This window comes from Propithecus coquereli, unplaced genomic scaffold (genome assembly GCF_000956105.1).
Source record: "Propithecus coquereli isolate 6110/MARCELLA unplaced genomic scaffold, Pcoq_1.0 Scaffold283, whole genome shotgun sequence".
NCBI classification, from domain to species: Eukaryota; Metazoa; Chordata; class Mammalia; order Primates; family Indriidae; genus Propithecus; species Propithecus coquereli.
The window spans coordinates 1,561,409-1,581,665 of NW_012148430.1; the positions used below are offsets into that span (position 1 = coordinate 1,561,409).

At 47.1% G+C, this 20,257-nt stretch overlaps 2 protein-coding genes across 3 annotated transcripts in view; one reads left to right on the top strand and one right to left on the bottom strand.

Moving 5' to 3' along the window:
* RALBP1 (ralA binding protein 1) overlaps positions 1-8,166 on the top strand; it is a 57,269-nt gene extending 49,103 nt beyond the window's left edge. For both annotated transcript variants that reach the window (XM_012648384.1, XM_012648385.1), the window contains 4 exons: positions 2,044-2,151; positions 4,085-4,206; positions 4,409-4,532; positions 6,303-8,166. In XM_012648384.1, the coding sequence (XP_012503838.1) occupies positions 2,044-2,151; positions 4,085-4,206; positions 4,409-4,532; positions 6,303-6,569 (621 nt within the window). In that variant the 3' untranslated portion in view covers positions 6,570-8,166. The remainder of the gene's footprint in view (positions 1-2,043; positions 2,152-4,084; positions 4,207-4,408; positions 4,533-6,302) is intronic.
* A 1,431-nt stretch (positions 8,167-9,597) lies between these two features.
* Positions 9,598-20,257, bottom strand: part of PPP4R1 (protein phosphatase 4, regulatory subunit 1) — a 65,049-nt gene continuing 54,389 nt past the window's right edge. Inside the window, exons 13-19 of the mRNA XM_012648374.1 lie at positions 19,803-19,988; positions 19,027-19,188; positions 16,002-16,102; positions 12,711-12,831; positions 12,482-12,616; positions 11,751-11,892; positions 9,598-10,767 (exon numbers count right to left, since the gene is read on the bottom strand). Of these exons, the coding sequence (XP_012503828.1) occupies positions 10,604-10,767; positions 11,751-11,892; positions 12,482-12,616; positions 12,711-12,831; positions 16,002-16,102; positions 19,027-19,188; positions 19,803-19,988 (1,011 nt within the window). The 3' untranslated portion in view covers positions 9,598-10,603. The remainder of the gene's footprint in view (positions 10,768-11,750; positions 11,893-12,481; positions 12,617-12,710; positions 12,832-16,001; positions 16,103-19,026; positions 19,189-19,802; positions 19,989-20,257) is intronic.

A 20,257-nucleotide genomic window follows, 5' to 3' on the forward strand; every position in this document is an offset into this window, starting at 1 on the left:
TGGCCCCTTTACTCCGCCTAGTGGCAGGGGCTGGCCCTTTAGCGCGGTGCGTTGGGGCGGAGGTCGAGTCGCCTGGCAGAGGGGGACTTATGTGTCCGGGTCACAGTTCTATAGGCAGTCTCCCTCAGTTCACTCTCAGTGCCCCGTCACCTTTGCGGACAGCGCCAGAGACTGAGTGGAACAGGGCCGCCCGAGACCGCCTGGAAACTCGGCAGCAATATCGCTCTTTCTCTCTTTTCCGCCCTTTCGGAGGCGGGGCTTGCGTCCGCGGCTGGGACACACTCCGCAGATTCGGGAGAAAAAGTGCCTGCGCTACTCTCCTCGCAGGGCGCGACCGGCTCTGCCGCGGAGGCAGCCGCTATGACTCAGACCGATGCCCGGGCAACAAGTCCCCGCAGTCGCAGGCTTTGGGGTCCCCGAATTGCAGCTGCCCACCCACTGCTAGTCAGCGCTGAAGCCGACTGCACCCGGGGGGCATCCAGAGCCGGGGTCCGCCGTTGCCGACTCCCAGAGCTGCGTCCCAGGGCCGCCCACTGAGCCCGCCGCCCCCCTACACACCGCGACTCTGGACGGATCCGCGGGAGGACTCTGTGCTGTGTCCCTCCCAGCGCCCGCCGAACTTTCAGCCATTTCCACGGGCAGAACCTCTTTTCTGGAGTTCCCCTCCCCCGATCTAGTCCTGGCGGTCGCCTGTGGCAAGAAGCTGCCTCCAAACTCTCCCCTGTGGGCTGGGGCAGCGTCCGATCCAGGGAGCGCCCGCTCGGGCCGGTCCCTCCCCTCCGATGCCGACCCAGCGCCGCGCTCCGCTGCGTTCGAAATGGACCCCGCTCCTGTCTCGGCTCCCCACCGCTTGTCGGTCTCTGCTACCACATCTCACTGACTTCTGACACTTCCCTGCCTGCGCGGGAGTGGGCTTTGGTAGAGGAAGAGTCGCCTTCCTGTGAGTCAGATCTCACTGCCCGGGCCAGCCCGCCGCCGGGCGCGGCCATCCCGCGCTGCCCTCCCCCTTTGTCCCGCACTCTCCGGTGTTTGCAGGCGCTTCTCCAGTTCACCTTATTTTTTTCGCAGCACTGCTTGTCCCTTGCTGCTTCTCTGTAGATTCACGAAGCTGATCCTGCAGGGGAGCGCCTCACTCGCGTGTGGGTGTCCGTGCTCTTCACCTCCCACTCTGGGAGCAGAGAGCCAGGAGGCCACCCCTAATCCGCCATTTTCCCAACCCCCCAACAATTCAGTTTTTAAAAGGCAACAATTTGGGCACGCACTTTATAGTAATGATAGATGGCAAATAAGCACATGCTCAACATTATGAAGTCATTAAGGAAATGCAAATTAAAAGCACAATGAGTAACTCTACATACCAACTAGAATGGCTAAAATTGAAAATACCAAGTGTGGATAACAATATGGAGTTACTACAGCTCTGATGTTGGGCACATCCGTACGATGACATATTACTCAGCAGCTGCTGGTGCACACAGCCAAATAGATGAATCTTAAAAGCATTGTGCTAAACGAAAGAAACCAGTAATCAGACTGCTTGTGATTGACTCAATGTATGTGAAACTCAAGAAAAGGAAAAACTGCGGTGATGGGAAGCAGGTCAGTGGCTGCTAGAAGCCAGCAAATGGAGGAGGAACCCAGGGGCCTTTGTGTGGGGATGGAAACGTTCCCTAGCATGATGGTGGTTACTTGACTGTGTACATGCGTCAAAACTAAATTGTGTGCTTAAAATTGACACCCCCGAGCCCCCCCGCCAAAAAAAGTATCACAGGAGGTAATTTCTGTGAAAGGGCTCCAAAAGTGGGGAGCACATTACCAGAATTGAACAGTTTCCACAGTGCAGTTACAGACTAAGATCCCACGTTATGTTCCAAGCCGGGTTACCAGATGCCCATCCACTGAGCCGGTTCATCTGACTGTTACTGTTATTTTTCCAATTCCAGGAAATGAGAAGGAAACCTCTAGATTGGTGATGGTGTCAATTTGTTGAATATATGTTACATATAGACTGACTAGTTCTTTTTCTTTTGTCTTACTTGACAGGAGTGTGAAACCAAGTTTGCACAAGAGATAGCCAGTCTTTCAAAAGAGGATGTTTCCAAAGAAGAAATGAATGAAAATGAAGAAGTTATAAATATTCTCCTTGCCCAGGTGAGCTAAAACTCTTTTTTCTGTTTTGTAAGACTCTTAATGGTCATTTAAAAATTATAATCTGAGCAGCTCAACTACAGAAGTGTGAATCTTTTAACCAAAATTGTAAAACGGGTCCAGGTACTGTGGCTCACACCTGTAATCCCAGCACTTCGGGAGGCTGAGGCAGGAGGATTACTTTAGCCTGGGAGTTCGAGGTTACAGTGAGCTGTGATCCCAGCACTGCACTCCAGCCTGGGCAACAGACCTGTCTCTTAAAAAAAAATTGTGAAATGATTTAGAGAGACTGTGCTTGTTATTTTTGGCCCTACCTTTATGTCGTGTTTGCTAAAATGTTTGGCTGTAGAGGAAGAAACTCCCTTCTACTGAGTAATTACTGCTTACTGGGTGTTGTTCTAGGCGCTTTACTCAATCTTGTTTGGTCCACACACAGGTCTGAGCTATAGGTCTTGTCCCTAATTTAAAGATTAACAGTATTTGGTCCACATTAATGAGATCAGACTTTAATGAGTATTTTAAAACCTGTTGTTCTTGACATTGCAAAGTCTGGGATCCTTGAAATCTAATGATACAGATTTTAACTAGTAGTCGTTGCTAGGAACACCTTTTAGGTATTTTGATTTTATTCTTTGCAGGCAAAAGTCAATCGTTGGAGGCAAATTATCTTATTAATTCTTCATTGTCCCTCGAGTTACCTCCCAGGTGTAGAGCCGAAGATGAACTCATCTTTCTTTTTGAATTTCTCAAATCAGCCTCACTCTGTTCTGGAACTTCCCAGAGTTTAACCAGAAAGGAATGAAGTCTAGGCTCTGACAATATTATATCCATAAACTCATGTATGTGGTTTACCTAAAACCCTACATATTTCAGTCCTTTTCTGTCACTTCTAAAGAAAATGCATTGTTTTGTCTAGCGGGGACAGAACTGTTTTGCCCTGAGGAGAGAATGAAGGCCCAGGTTATGTGTTTATTTCAGAGTTGAAAAATTCTGATATTTCTTGGAATGTTAGCTTTAATAGGTATGCGGAAATAAAGGAATAACATCTGTGTGTTCAAAAACATTTGGGAAACACTGTATATTGTGTGTCTAACAGAGGTTCTTAGTGCTCCTTGGCGCCGTGAGTGGTTTATTTTGGAACGTGACCGAGGCATCTTTCAAGTTTAACCATAAGTACTTGTCCTCTCGGAACCTATTCATTTGGAAAGAGCCGTCTGCATCTGGCTCCCCACGTGCATAACCACGTTTCTGTTCCGCCCTGAGTTTAGCTGTGTTGGTTCTTTTCTCTAGGTGGGAGGGGTTCTCTAGATCTCGGGCAGATAGGGATTTTTTCCATTCTTTACGTAAGACTGGCGACCTAATCAGTTTCAGAAAAGGCTGCTCTGTTCGGGCAGAATACTTGCTGTTTAGACATGATCTCTGGGGACCTGGGCTGGGAGCACGGTGGCTCGTGGTGAGGAAGGACAGTCTCTGTGATGCTTTCTCTCACGCTGACGTACCTCGAAGGTGACGCTGACACAGCCACATGTCTCCTGGTTGTGGCACTGTCGAAGGCCACCGTGGCCCTAAATGCACTCGGTTTCCTGAGAGACGGGACAGCACTGAGGACAGACTGGGGGGCAGAAGCAGATTTCCCCGGACCCTGGCTGCCCCTGTGCCTGCAGGCTCACAGGGCCTTTGCAGGGGACGTGGGGTTGCTGCCAGCACTCTGCCGTTGAGAAAAACCTAGTCATCCTTCAGAGTAACTTTGTTCGCCTCCTTTCAGAGAAGCCTTTCCTTGACCCTAAGGAAACAGGACGCTTTCTGGGTGTGCGGTCCGTAACTCGCGTGCTCAGCACTGGGCGGGCTGAAAGATGCAGGGCGACGTGAGACTCCGGGAAGGTGACGTTTCCTGGACGACTGCTCTCAGAGGTGCTCACCAGTGGTCTTTGTTTAGGAGAACGAGATCCTGACTGAGCAGGAGGAGCTCCTGGCCATGGAGCAGTTTCTGCGCCGGCAGATCGCCTCAGAAAAAGAAGAGATCGAGCGCCTCAGGGCCGAGATTGCCGAAATCCAGAGGTAAAGGAACCCCGGGAGTTTTGAAATTTCGAAGAATGTTTATTTAGCTATACACACGATTGCTTCAGCTTAGACTTTCCTATACAATAGTCAGGCACCTGGAATTAATCTCCCTCAAGTGTCTCACTTACCAGCGTGGCGGTTCTCCCGGCCGCGTGAACACGTGCCCTGAGCCCCCTCCTCCCTCCTCTGTCACCCGCAGCCGCCAGCAGCACGGCCGGAGCGAGACCGAGGAGTACTCCTCCGAGAGCGAGAGTGAGAGCGAGGACGAAGAGGAGCTGCAGATCATTCTGGAAGATCTACAGAGACAGAATGAGGAGCTGGAAGTGAGTTTTGAGGGGAAATGGCCAAGAAGCATACCAACTTCTAGAAAGGTGTAGAGACCACCGTTGCCCTAGGAATTGTCCTCCTTTTCCTTGGTTACCAGCCGGGAGGCTGAGTGGAGGGGTTTGGGGAAACGTCGCACCCAGAGTGCGCGGGCCCCAGCGAGTCATGGCTTTTGTGCCTTCAGTGACCACACTGACCTTTCTCTTTGTAGCGTAAAGGTGAGCGTCACCTGACGGTGCCAGCATGAGCAGCTTTGAACGGTCTGGTCTCTGTTCCCAGAGAGGATGGACCGAAAAAGAAACGCCAGTGGAGGGAGCAGAGTCTCCTGATCTCCCTGTGGGCAAAGTGAGGGGCCTAGTGTGGGGCGGTGCTAGGAAACTGGGGGTCGCTGCACAGGGAGGAAGGCAGCAGGTCTGAAGGGCTAGGTCAGAGTTCTCCTCCTCACCCCCAATCAGACGTTGCCTCCGCATGTTTGCCTCAGCGTTGAGAGAGAGAAGACGTCCTCTTTATAGAAAGGGATCTGAGAACGGAGCTGGCTCTGCTGCCCTCTTTCGCTGCATTCAGTGGCCGGGGCGGACCTGAGCTGCAGCCTGCATAGAAAACCACAGTTCTAGGCAAAACCGCCGCCCACTGGAGTCCTCTCTGCAGAGCCCGTGGGCAGAGTTCAGAGAGGCGCCCCAGCTATAAAGGTCAAGACGCTGATGCTGCAGGAGTGTGCTGTGGGGAGAGGCGAGCAGTGTTGAGGCTTGAGTCGCCGGCGCTTCTGTTCTGTAGAAAGCCCTCGCATTGGCACCTTACGTGCTTTCTTAGGATTTTAATATGATCTGTAAAATGTTAGCAGGAAAACATGATCCAGAGTCACCGTACTTGGGGTATGGCTGAGCTGCCGCAGCAAAGAGAATAACGTGGAGGTTTACCAAGATGGAGGCGTTTCTTGGGTGCAGGCTGTCCAGGCAGGGCCTTGTCACCCTCCACACTGGCTTTTTCCACTTGGGGGCCAACGGGGCTGCTCTATGTCTTGCCCACTCTGAGCCAGCAGAAGGGGCAAAGGAATCAAAGCACGCCCTCGTGCACGTGGAACTCAGCGCCTGCATTCCTCCGCATTCCCAAAGGCTCAGTGTCGTGGCCGTACCTAGCGGCAAAGGAGGCTGGACAGCGCCACGGAAGGCGGGGAGCGTGGGCGCTCACGGTGGTGAGCTGGCTGCCACAGAAGTGGGGGAAGGCGGAGGTCAGCAGGAGGGTGGGCTTAGCCCCTGTTGTGCATTACCTCAACTTGGCCGAGTAAGTGCAGATAATTTAGAATCGATAGTATCTTCCTTTTGTTTGAGTAGGCAGCGCATTTCAGATTCAAAGTAATGTCATTCACAAAAGACAAAGGATATTCACTTTTGAGACAAATCTAGGTTTTTATCCTATCTCTAACTCCCTTCTCTAATTGCTACTAAAATTACTTTTATTTTTCTCCTTGTTTAACGGAATTTCTGAAGCCAGTACAAAATTTTGAGTTAAGTGTAATTTAAACACTAGAATACTTAATTATTAAACTAATTGCTTTCTCTCGGTACATTGATGTTTTCCACGTTTGCTCTTCGGTCCTAGGAGGGTGGTTTACATTCCGCCCTCCTTGAGCAAGGTGTCCACGCGCTCGCTTGCACTCACGGCCGTGTCTGTCTCCTGCAGGGCGCCCTTGCTAACTGTTCTCTGCTCCTGAGCTTTGTCCTTCTGCCCTCGTTCTTAAGTGGTAACTGCCCTTTCTGTCATTCCTCAAGATAAAGAACAATGACTTGAACCAAGCGATTCATGAGGAGCGCGAGGCCATCATCGAGCTGCGCGTGCAGCTCCGCCTGCTGCAGATGCAGCGGGCCAAGCCCGAGCAGCCGGCGCCAGAGGACAAGGAGCCGGAGCGGCGCGGCGGCGCGGCCCAGCTGCCCAGGGATGGCGTCCTCGAGGCCAAAGCAGCGAAAGAGCAGCCAAAGGCAGGCAAGGAGCAAGCAAAGCCGTCGCCAGGCAAGGACAGGAAGGAGACGCCCATCTGAGCAGCCTGGCGTGGTCGCCGTGGAGTCCTCTAGACTAGAGGGACCTGTGCATCTTACTGTAACCCGAGAGCCGGGCGCGGCTCTCCCGCTGTACATTCTGTAAAGACGTCTTCTCTTCCCAGAGACCCTCCTCTCACGCATCCGACCCCTCCATCAGGCTCAGGTCCCACGGGAGGTCGAAGCAGAGGGCGCTGCGGGCTGCTAGGGGGCAGATGAGTTTTCCGGATAGTGTCAGCTTATTCGAAGATTAATTTTCTTTGTTAAAATAACTGTTTTAACCCTTGAGTGGCTTCTTTTTAAACCAAAAATCGTCTTTCTTTGCTTTTTTAATCACGGCAGAATCAGGATCTCTTTCTCATTCAAGGGGGAACCCAGCCAGGTCAGTGCTGCGCCTGCCTGTGGCCGTCCGTGTCCTGCCCCCAGGACCTCTGCGGACCTGTCACTCTTGCTTGTGCCTTTCACACGTCTTCGGTGCAGATTACACAGCGGGGGAGCCGCCTCATGTGTCCTCACTGGCCAGAACGGCTCCTGCTGGGGCTCCCGTTACCCACCCACAGATCTCTGTTGACAGTTCCAAACCACAGGCCCTGAGCCCGAGTCACCAGGACGGCCTCGTTTGGTCACAGACAGAGGCTGCCTGTGGGGCCCACCCAGCCGCCGCGGGCGATGCAGGCCCCCCCTGCCGGCAGCTCACCGCCGCGGCCAGCAGAGGCTTCTCCCTGGGTGGGCGGGGAGGTGGCCGCCCCAATCTGGTGCACCCCCCACACACAGGGTGTGCCCCAACCAGACATCTGTCACACGACTGACCTTCCGTTAGAGACAGAATGACTCCGGTTGCTTGCTTGGGCTAGAATGTACACGTCTCCTTGCCTGCATAAGCCATACGTATGCTTTTAAACGGAAGTTCGAAACTGCCCACGTCGTCTCGGTGAACCTACCGGTGGACTCGCGACTGACGAGACTGAGCAACAGAAACAGATTCCTCTAATGACAGCTGCGGCTCCCCGCCCGCTCCCTGCTTCTAGGCCATAGATCAGGGGGTGCTCGGAGGCCGGGCTCCGGCGGCAACTCGGTCGCCGTCGGCTGTGTCAGAGCGAGTGGCGCCGTGAGACTGGCCAGGTCTCGTGGCTCAGACACACGGGCCGAAAACAACTCCGCACGAGGGCTCTGTCCTCCTCCTCGTTAGTATTTATTTTCAGCACCTGTTTGATGCGGTTTTTTATCCTCTACCTATTGCACTGTTGTGACTTGTTGGCCATTATTTGATTTTTGTACGAAGAAAAGCTTTGTTATAGAAATCAGCATACTATTTTTTTAAATCTGGAGAGAAGATATTCTGGTGACTGAAAGTACGGTCAGGTGTCGGACAAACCGTGTAAACGCCTTCCCGCTGTCCTGTCGGTCCTAGAGCGCTCACTTTACAGCTGCTGGCAATATCGGAGGTTCCTTTTTTGTTTGTGTAAACTCTAATTTCTATCAAGGTGTCATGGATTTTTAAAATTAGTATTTCATTACAAATGTCTCAGCGTTGGTTAATTAATTTTTGCCAGGACCATTATTGATCAAGCAAATAAATTCAACAGCCATTTGGGAAAAATAAAAGCTTCTAGTTTTTGTGTACATTCTTTGAAACAGTTGAGCACCCTTTGGCTGCTAAGGAGTTGGGTTGGGTTCTTCTTCAAGGCCAAGAGTGACCATGTGTTTTGGCTCGCTTTGCGTCCCGCCCCTCTGTGGACTTGAGCACTCCGGGTCCTAGTGTCTGTGCTGAGGCCACTGGAGCCACCTCCCACCCTTCCTAAAGCCCTGCTGCTGCCGCCTGGGCCTGGGCTTGGGTTTACCCGGTGAGCAGCTCCTGGGCCCCTTGGGAGCCAGCCCAGTCATGCCTGGCCCCAGGTGTCATACTTCACAGATATTTGCATTTCAAAAGTGAAATCAGGACTCAGCACAAGCCAACCATCATTACCATGTCTGGGATAGACTGGTCTAGAATAAAAATGAAGTTTCCATTTGCTTTTTTTACTTTAAAAATTCCACAATTAAAATATCTGTCATTTGAAGCTTAGATAAACATCGGGCTTCTCTTGTGTGCAGGGCGCCCCTGCAGTTGAATTCTGTAACGTTAGGCTTACGCAGTGGAGTTCTCCTTTAAGGGAGCTCTCACACGCCCTGGCGTAACTGCGCGTGGCTCTGGGGAGCAGCTGCCGTGACAGGAGCGCGTGCTTGCCTCGTACTTCTCGCTGCGGCTAATCATGACATGATTCCGCACCTGTAGGTAAGGTGCGCGTCTTCTCCGGGTGTTCTAGACTAGAGCTCAGGAGACCCAGGGAACCTGGGCGGGGGGAACAGGGAGACCCGTAAGTGACACACACAGGGCTCTCTGGCGGAGCAGTGAGTGTGCTGCTGTTACGTTCCTGGCCCCGCAAGCCTGCAAAATGATGGCTACTGACTGCAGTCTGGTGACTCTGTTGTCGCTAGACTAGCACGACTCTAAAGAGGGTATTCTATGCATAGTTTGGTAAAAATGGGAAGAGAACTAACTATTTGTCGTGAGCTCGAGTTTGTTTTCTGGGCTAACTCTTCGCTTCTGCTCAGACTTTCAGCCCCTGGCCAGTGTCATCTCCGCGATGTCTCCGAACTCCCTGCCCCAGCAGATGTCAGGCATCCGACCTCGGCTCCCACAGCGCTCAGTCCAGGCACCTGGCACAGCCGCAACCTGGCGTCGTGCCAGGCCTGCAGAGACGTGCCTTGATGGTGAAACGACCCCGTGAGAGAAAGGGCAGCCTTTACCGAGTCCCAGTTTACAAACTAAGATACCGCGCCCCAGAGGTGCGTCACTGTGTCCCAGGAGCTTCAGGACAGAGCCCCGCTGTGGGTCTGCAGCGGGGGTGGCCGGAGCTGCGGCAGCGAGGTGCTCGCCTGCCCCTGGGGGCTGCAGGCAGGGGCTCGAGGAGTGCCCAGGACACCCCTGCCAAGGGCAAACCGGACCCAGAGGACATAAAGGCAGATTTCAAAGAAACGACTAAACTAGTTTTAAAAGACAAATATTTTAATCTAGTTTCCCCATTTTATACTAAATCATTAATACAGGTCACAAATTGCATTTATTTGTAGACATCTAGAAAACAATCGGAAGTGTATATATCTCTCTCTATATAGATATTAATAAATTTTATTTGGACAAGAGAACTTGTGCCACAACAGTTTTAAACAGCATGATTAGACTGCAGCACTCCCGAGAGTGGTCACAGGTATGTACAGTATGTGAAGAAAAAGTTGCACCTCAGAGCTGATCATGATCAAGTTAGAAACACCTGACATACAGTATACGTGCCAATAAATTTCCTTCGGCTCATGACCAGCATGAAAAAAATCAGGACATAGATACTCAGCAAATGTTCTGTAAATGTGTACAGCAATATGCTGCATTTAAGAGTTAAAATCAGATTCTACTTTAGTGTTAGCATCAAGCCCTTAGGAGAAATCCAAAAAAATCTCCTTTCCCATTTACACATGTCAGAAACTATTCACACCTCGGGCCGGGCTGGCAGCTGGCCACAGAGCCCAACAGGTCCTTGTGCCTGGGAGAAAACAGTTAGGGCTAATACTGAAGGTCTCTTTCACGTCCGGGTGCACATCTGCCTTCTGGCTGTAAGAATTCCATCTATCAGCTGTTAAACAAAACCAGGAGAAAGCAGTGCGGGTCTCTGGGAATCCTGTCCCTTCCGTAAGGAAAATGCTCTGCCAATTCAAGTTTCATTCAGTCAGGAAGACAGAAGGATTTAAGGCTTCGGTGACAATTAGAATCCTCTGAGAAATTATTTTCCCTTAAAGTCAAGATAAGATAATAGTGTTTACTGTACTTTCTCTTGACTCTCAAAATCCCTGGTATCGGGTTAGGCAACTTGCACCTGCAAATAAATCTGCAAGAGAGGACGGTCTCTGCTCCCAACCCACCACCCAGATCACACGCGTGCGGAGCACTCGTGGAGCCTCGGCTCTCGTGGAAGAGGGGAAGACACCGAGGCTCAAGCCTTCTAGTACGTCGAGGAAGCTGTACTCATGGCATCTTCGGAGATTTTGGTACTGGCGGGGAGGATGCTTGCAAAGTACTTGACGTCGCTGTCACGATCCATCTGAAGAGCCATGATGGTCTGTTCCACGGCTTCCTGATGACAGCTGGCCGAGGCTAGGAAATACTCTGGAAATGACAAATGCACAGTATGAATGAAACTGGTCTAACGATTCAGAGTTTTGTCAAATACAAGTATAATTAGCTACATTATAAAACATGATTTTTATAAGAGTATAAACAAATGCCATGTTCAATTATAAACAGTAATCCAACTGATTTGTTATAGGAAAAAATATCCTGGAATAAAGAGAATTATGAGATTTATCTTGTTTTTATGATAATCTCATGATATTCAATGATAGCTAAGGAGTATTAAACTAATATATTACAACATTATACTTCTTAGCTATTAATCAGCTTAGTAAAAGGAAAAACACTTCCAAACACCAGCTACATACAACATACAACCCCCAAACCAAATAAGTCTCTTTAGCCATTTCACTTTAATTGCTATTTTAAAAATTTACATGAATGGCAAAGGAGCAAAAAAGAATATTCATTCACCCTTATTCTTTGAAACCTACTAGAAACTTCTGTGCTTCACTCATGAGTTCATGCATTCAACTGTATTTATGAGGCATTTGGGGGGTGGTTACAATAAAGAAAACATCCTGAATCTTGAGGGGTTTATAATTTCCAGAAAAACAGATACTACAGGGCATGTGTCTTCCGCCTACTGAAGGAAGAGGAGGGAAAGCACGCAGCTCCCGGCCCCGCACAGCAGTGCCAGACAGCGGGGGTGCTGCCAAGGCCATGGTTCCCACGGTCATAGGTGAATTTAAATACCCAATTTAAATTTAAAAAATTATTATATTTTAAATTATAAAAATGATATATGCCCATGATAAAAATATTTCTACAGTACGGCGCTAATTTAAAGTTTCTTCAATCTCCTGTCCTCTTGGGAGAACCACCAGAACAACTTAAAATGCGTCATTCTAGCAGATCGTTTTCTGTGAACCTACGCTACTTCCGCTGCGACACTTTCGACCCCATACAGTGCCCGAGCCCCTCTCCACACACGCTTCCTGGTAGAGTCGCCCACCTACCTTTTTCTAGCAGAGTCTGCCTCAATGTTTTTGCAAGCAGCACTCTCACGTTCGGGACCCTGTCGTTTGCTAAGGTTAGCAGATGTGGCATCAGATGCACAGCGAACTGGTCCATGGGAAGACAGTCATCTTCAATGACGGTCTGGGGACAAGGAATAACTGCTTTAGATTTCTCTGCCAATTCAGCTACCAAACTGTCATACTAGCTAACAAATTGTTTTGTTGCAACTTAACGGGTATTTTCGTTTTGGCTTTTTAACGAATATTCCAGGTACTTGGGAACTCAAAACAATTACACGCAGGTTTTTAAACTGCTCTACAGAGACCTGGAGTGTTCAGCTGGAACTTCACTTTCGCACTTGCACTCTGAGCCCAGACACGAGCACCCTCTAGTAGGAGCCAGGCTGCAGGGTATGTATGTATGGTGTGTGTGTGGTACATGTGTGTATGTACACATGGATGCTACGTGTGTGGCACGTGGACATACGCACAGATGGTAGTACGTGCCAGCTATAGAATGAGCTCGGCTGACTGTAGGAGAAAGGCCAGTTCAAGGGCCAGACAGATGCCCAATAGTGACACACAGACGATCCTAAAAATAGCCAGATGGAGGTAAAGTTCTGTTCCTTGAGGATGAGGAAGAGGGCGTGACAGAGGCAGGAGGTGAGAGAAGAAACACAGCTCTAGGAGGAAAACCTCCACGGATGGAGGAAGCACAGGTCCTCACTTACCTGGCAGACAAAGACAAAGGCCTGCCGACCAGACCACTTGGGACATCTGCCGAAGTTCTCGACAAGCTCGTTGATAAGGTCCACCCCAAACGTCGGCGGTGTGGCCGTGTGCAGCTTCTTCACCATCTCGCTGACCTAGGAGGGGAGCAGGGGAAGTGAGGAATAGCTTCTGTTCTAGAATCTTACAAAACAGTTTGCTGACCTGCAATTTTAAAAGTTTAATACATACCAACTTGTAGGAAATCCAACGAACAGAAGAAACTTTGTCTGCACACAGATTCAGAGCAATGGGACGTAAATAGTCATAAACATCTCTGGGACTATATAACTCTAGAAGTAAAATCAGCTGTCTACAAAAAGGAATTACAAAAAGACAAGTTTAAAAATCAGTAAGGCAAATGAAAATAGGTTCATCGTCTGAATGGTGTTTAACACTGGATACCGAATACCTGTGCGACAAACGCACGCAAGAGCATGATTGCGCAGGCGTCTCCGGCACAGAGTCCCCTCTAGTCTCTGTATCAGGAAATGCATTTAAACACTGCAAGTTCAAGGAGTCCTTCCCCGCCTTAGAGTGTCGGGAAAACAAAAGCTGTAGAATTCTGTGTCCACAGGGACTGAGACAGAGCAAAGCATTTCCTAGTATGTTCAGTTGGAACATAGCACACAGTTTTCCTCAGTAACGGTTTAGAATGCTGAGAAGCTTCCATCTACAAATCAGGTATCCCAGTAAGAAAGCTCCAGCAGACTGAGGTAGCCTGCTGTGTGCTTGTCAAGACTCCGAGCAGCCTCTAATGACAGGACACATCTGCCGGGGGGAACAGAAGGAGGGGCTTCTCTGGCAACTCTCCTACCATGTCTGAGGGGACCTGAAGACTTTCGCAACATACGCCAGGCTACCTGAGCAGCTGCGATGATGCCCTGGAAGAAATATCTTGGATAAGAACGAGACTTGCCTTTTCCAATTTTATGTTTGAGGATTATTTATATTTCTAATCAGCAGGAAGTGAACTATAAACATAGATAATGCAGCAATGATAAATGTACCCGTATATATACATAAACATAAATCCTCCGAGAGACACATTAGTTTTCTGGCACAAAAGTTCAAAATAAAAATCCCAAACAGGACTTCAACTTCTGCTTAGGATACAGAAAGCTGCAAAGAATGTCACTCTGAACCTACAATGAGAAGAAGCTGTATAAACTACAAAATCTTTCCTTTTTTTTTTTTTTTTTTGAGACAGAGTCTCACTTTTGTTGCCTGGGATAATGTGAGTGCCATGGCGTCAGCCTGGCTCACAGCAACCTCAAACTCCTGGGCTCAAGCGATCCTTCTGCCTCAGCCTCCCGAGTAGCTGGGACTACAGGCATGCGCCACCATGCCCGGCTAATTTTTTCTATATATTTTTAGTTGTCTGATTAATTTCTTTCTATTTTTAGTAGAGACAGGGTCTCGCTCTTGCTCAGGCTGGTTTTGAACTCCTGAGCTCAAACAATCCGCCCGCCTCGGCCTCCCAGAGAGCTAGGATTACAGGCGTGAGCCACCGCACCCGGCCTAAAATCTTTTCTTGAGCCCACGAGAGAGCTGAGGTTGCAAGGCACCCAAATAACCTAATTTCCCAAGAGAGGCAAGTGCCTCCCCCAGGAGAGATGGGCACAGAACAGTCTCACCGGAGCACAGCACAGATGGAAGAGGCGTCTGCTGCCACATAAGGCGGGGGGGAAATGAGCTGAAATTGTAGCGGCTGCCCAGGGCCAGATGGGGGCTGGCGTGGTGGGAGCTTACACAAAGGCTGGGGTTGGGGGCAGACACAGGGCGCTCGCATTCCTGGGCAAGCCCTCCGACTTTCGCAGGGTACTTGCCTCCCCTGGGTGCTGACAGAAGAGACCGGGACCAGGAAAGGAAACAGGAGAGAGGTCTCTTAGTGCAGGCAGAGGAGACCGACACGTCAGGGGCCAGCCAGGAACACTGAGCACTCCCCAGGCCCTTTCTCACACAAAGCTGGTAGGGGACACAAAGCCTGCCCACCCCACAGGACAGGCAAAGACATGCTGCAGTGGGGGGAAGAGAACTAAACTCTTTATTCCTGGAGAAGGGGCAGGGAACCTTCCCCAGCTAAGACCCTATACTGACGTCAAGCAAAAATCTCCTACTGCCAGGGGAGGGGCAGGAAACCCGCCCAGGACAAACCAGAGACACGAGGCAGAGAGACTGCATGCCATGGGGAGGGGGCAGGCATTCTGAGAAAGGCCAGGCACACAGGGCCTCCCAGAGACTGAGGCTGAACCCAAACCACAGAGACCCTCCCCTTTCCCAGCGCGAGCCCACGTCCTATAGTTTATGCCCGCTACACAGAAAAGCTGAGGGTAGAATACTCACACTAGAAAAAGCCCACCAGCGCCAGCCCCCGCCCTCAGCAAATGGCAATGGCAGCCCACAGCAAGGAAAATTAAAGCCCACAGTACACGAAAGGTAACCACGGCAACAATAAAACCCAGACCCAGCCTGATCCTGACTGGACGGACTCACCTCCCACACTAACAGCAGAAGAGGCGTGCCCACTGTGAGTCAGAGTGGGCAAGCCCCAATTCAAGAAAAGAGAAAACTGTCAACCCCCAATTCTATACCCAGCAAAGATATCTTTAAAAAATACAGGTAAGGTCTATAATCCAAAATGTATAAAGAACTCTTACAACTCAATAACTCAACACAGTTTAAAATGAACAACCCAATTTAAAAATAGGCAATGAACTTAAATAGACATTTCTCCATAGAATATATACAAATGGCTAACAAGAATATGAAAAAGTGCTCAACATCAGTCATTAGAGAAATGCAAATCAAAACCAGTCAGATGCTACTTCACACCCATTAGAATGGCTGTAATTTTAAAAATGGAAAATAGCAAGTGTCAGGATGCAGAGAAACCAGAACTCTCATAGATTGCTGTAAAACAGTACATCTGCTATGGAAAAGTTCGTCAGTTCCTCAACAAACACCGAATTGCAAATCCACCTCAAGAATGGATTAAACAAATGTGGTATATCCATAAAATGGAATATTACCCAACCATAAAAAGGAATGAAAGTTTGAGTGTATGCTACAACATGGATAACTCTTGAAAACATTTGGCTACATGGAGAAATCAAACGCAAAAGGGCACATATTGTATGATTCCACTTACAGGAACTAGCTATAGTAGGCAAATCCATAGACAGAAAGAGGATTAATGGCTGCACAACACTCTGAAGGTACTAAATGTCACCAATGGCAAATCTGGTTATGTGTATTTTACCACAATAATAAAAATATAAAGATGACATAAAGACTCTTTCAAGAAAGAAAAAAAAACTGAGAAAATTCACTGCCAGCAAGACCTATATTATAAGAAATGTTAAAGGAAAAGGATACCAGACAGGAAACTTGGATCTACACAAATGAAGAAATTCACAAAAGGTAAAAATGAAGTAAATACATATCCCACAAAACATAATCTAATAAACTGTTAGAACTTACTCAGCCAGTTCAGCTCGAAAGCGCCAATTTCTACTATTATCTGTCACCAGAAACTCCTGAAGTTGATAAAGATACTCTCTTCTTTTATCAGTATGAAGAAGCTGAAGCAACAAAATAAAAATATTTACCAGGACAAGGTATAGACATTATTCCTTTTACCAGAATGCTTGAAAACAGACTACAAGTGATACGGTTAATTCTTCGGAAGAAGAAATGTAGTACCTATATTTAATTGTTTTAAAAACTGGTATTAAATTCATTTTCCCTGAATAATTCCATCTGCCTTCAAGAGTCATGTTCTTTTGGAATCTTTGTTTCTTGAGCCCGTTAGTGGCCTACACCGAAGCCCACAGGACCCTGGGCATGGCTTTATCACGGTACTCCTGCTCTCTGTTCACGCGACACCCTTGTTACCATGAACTCCCTGCAGACGGTGGTCATGCTCTGAGTCACGTGCGTGAGCCCAGCTGTACAGCACTATGATGGCACATGGCAGGTACTCAGTATTTGTTCAGTGAAAAAAATAAAAAGAAATGTATCCTAATAGTTGCTCTATAAATATTTAAAAGTAGGTTTACAGTCAACAAGAGGGAAAACCCTGAAACTTTCTACAAATGGAAGCAAGTCAATCTAACCGTAAATCAAACAGGTAACAACCACACAAGGCTGCACTTAGTGCTCTGCTCGTGCACCTTCACGGGATAGGTTTAATGACAGAATGTGCTGCAGGAAATCTTCAACATTACTTAGTTGATTCGATGTTGGCATTATTACTGGTGGAGAGATTCTGAAACTATTTCACATTATGCTGTTGAATTGAGCAAATGACTAAATATATTAATGTTGTTAAGAATAGAGTTTTTACCATAAGAGAAAATTAAAAACTAAAGTGAAGAAAGGAGAGGAAATGGTATCGGACTGGAAGTAGTTCGTTTCAATATGAACTTAATTAAATAAAAAAACCCAACAAACTTCCTAGCTCCTGTACCCTGAAAAGGCCTAAAAGAAATAATACCCCAGGAGCAATGAGCACATCTAGTGCCCAGATCTTGGTTTCTAAAGACCATTCTCCACTAAAAAGGACCAGGCTCTTTGGAGAAATAGCTAACTCCAGGTTGGGGTGAGGCAAGGAGAAGCTGGGCCTGACAGCCAGGACGTGTTTTAAAACAAGGGGACAGGCAAATGGAAAGGACACGAGAGGCAGTTTAAGGGGTTCCCACTAGCCAACTGTGATGCTCAAAACAAAGGACAGAAGTGGATTACATTTTAATACACTGAATTAAAAAAAATACTAGAGTCCACATTGATGTTAAAAATGCTTTCGAGGCCAGGCGCGGTGGCTCATGCCTGTAATCCTAGCTCTTTGGGAGGCCGAGGCGGGCGGATTGTTTGAGCTCAGGAGTTCGAGACCAGCCTGAGCAAGAGCGAGACCCCGTCTCTACTAAAAATAGAAAGAAATTAATTGGACAACTAAAAATATATAGAAAAAACTAGCCAGGCATGGTGGCGCATGCCTGTAGTCCCAGCTACTCGGGAGGCTGAGGCAGGCGGATTGCCTGAGCCCAGAAGTTTGAGGTTGCTGTGAGCTACAGTGATGCCACGGCACTCTAGCCCGGGCAACACAGTGAGACTCTGTAAAAAAAAAAAAAAAAAAAAAAAAAAAAATGCTTTCAAAAAAGGGGAGAGAGAAGAAACAACTTCTCTTTACATTAGAGTGTTAACTGATAAAAATGGAAGGAATTATGAAAATAGAAAATCAATTTCACAACCAACATAGTAACAACTGATTTGGGCAAGAACCATGCATGTATGTATGGGTGCATGGATGCAAGGGTCAAAGACTCAGGAAAAAGATATTCAGAGTTCAAAAGGTCACCTCAGCATTACTTATTAATTGCCAAGGTAAAGGCCACTTTACAATGGGGAAGTTGAGCTGACACCACCACAGTCAAGTTATCAGACTTATCACTCATGATGGGAAGAGCCAACATCAAGTTACCCCTGATGTGATGCATTTGGAAAAACACATGATGACCTGTACAGAGAGGTAATATGCCTGCAAAAAAAACCCCGTTTGCCCAGAATCAAACTGTAACAACAGCTAAATTCAAATTGAGAGGCAATCTGCAAAACAACTGGTTTAGACTCTTCAAAAATGCCAATGACATTAAAAACAGAAAGTGAGGGTAAGTGTTCAAGGTTTAAGAGGACTAAAGAAACATTTAAATTCAATACGCACTTCCTGATGAGATTCTGAATCGAGGGGAGAAAAGCTATAAAGGACGTTATTGGGATAACCGGAAAAATTTCATTATGATCTACATAAAATATAACAAGGTATCAATGCTTTTAAAAATTAGATTACAATTACTTCTGTACCTCAAACGTTAGAATTATGAGAGTCAATTTCAAGGCTGAAGTCTAAAAAACAATAGTTTTTTATTTATTTAATTCCAGGATTAAACAATTTGTCAAAAGTTGGGGCTTTGGAGACCAGAGATCCCATATCAAAGGAGCGAGGGCTAAAGGTAAATTCTCAGACTCCTTACACACTGTAAAGCCTCCAAACTAGACATACAGTTGACCCTGAACTTTGTGGTTCCACTTAAACACAGATTTTTTCAACCAAATGCAGATCAAGGAATGTGAAACCTGTGTACACGGAGGGCCAACTGCAGGACTGTAGTATGTATAGATTTGGGCATGCGTGGGGGTCCTGAAATCAATCTCCCACGTATACCAAGGACCGTAGTTCATAAAATTTTTTTTACTTATATTTTAGTTAGTAACTTTGAAAAATAAAAAAGGAACAAATATTTGTAACTATGATCTAACAGGATGTTAAAAATAAAATTTAGCATAACTATGGGACTATTTCTTTTTTAAGTCATATCTTAACATCAACTCACGGCTATATTTTCTTACATAGGGACATACAGAAACCTATCTTGGTAATAGCAAAAGAAAAAGCTTCAGATTTACGTAGAATTTTAGAGTGTCTGTATGCAAGGAGTTGAAAAGTTACCTTCAGAAAATCATGCAAGTGTTTAAGGACACCTATCCTGACTTCATCAAGGTCTTTTAAAAATCCATTAAAAATTGGAACCAGATCTGCCGCTGTCAACTGATCTCCAAGAATCACTGCAAGCTCGTGGATGGAGAACGCTAAAGTTCTTCGAACTTTCCACTGCAGAAATGAAAACTGCATTAGTAAGCTAAACACAAAGAGCTCACTACTTTAACTTTTAGATAATACATGAAGGCTCATTTATATCTGAATGTTATTCATCTCAAAAAATTAAATCAGAATAGTAGTAATAATAGATACTAAGTTTTAAATGCCTATTATGTATCAAAAGGTGTGACAAAATTTTTAACCCCCTGCATAGTATGTATGTATTATCTCCTTTTCATTTATGAAGGGAAAAAATGCTTGCAAATCATTAGTAATACAGTTTTTTGCAGTTCTCTGAACATTAGACCCTGAAGTACAGACATCCCACATGTCAAAGGTCACCCTAGTACCATTCCTACTTTACATACTCGTAAATCGGGAACTTAGACATGCTGAATGTGGTATCAATTTCTATTGCTTTAAGTAAAAATGAAGAAGCCAAACTGTGGCACTCTGACAGTGCAAAAAGAACACTCTCTGGTATTACTTTCCAGCTGTTCCGTACGTAATTTCCTGCAACACTAAATACATGCTAGAATACAAATAGGAATTCTGTAAGTTTTGAAAGGCAAAACACTATGCCTTCCACATGCCCATTCTGCTAATTCTTTAACTGCTATACCCACCTGCATGTCTGACGCCAGAGTCTCATACGTCTCTCTGAGGCAGTGCCAATTCTGTCTGCCGAGCGTCAGGGCCACGCCTGGGAGGCTATATGCACAGTGCTTAGCAATTTCAGTGTCAACTGTCTGTGCCCGAGAGGGGTCAGTCATAGATAAATACTGATCTAATAAAGCCTGAGGTACAACATCCTGATGAAGAAAGAGAGATAGCAAAATTCAGCACGTAGATGCATGTTGAGCACATTAAACGTAAATTAGACAAAATTAATTTTAAATATATAGATTTTTAACACAGCATCCCAAATAGCAGGAGAAAAACTAATGTCAAATTTTCCAGTATCTAGTAACTGGAAAGAGATAAGAAAAACATGCCAAGGGGGCTGGGCACGGTGGCTCACGCCTGTAATCCTAGCACTCTGGGAGGCCGAGGCGGGCGGATTGTTTGAGCTCAGGAGTTC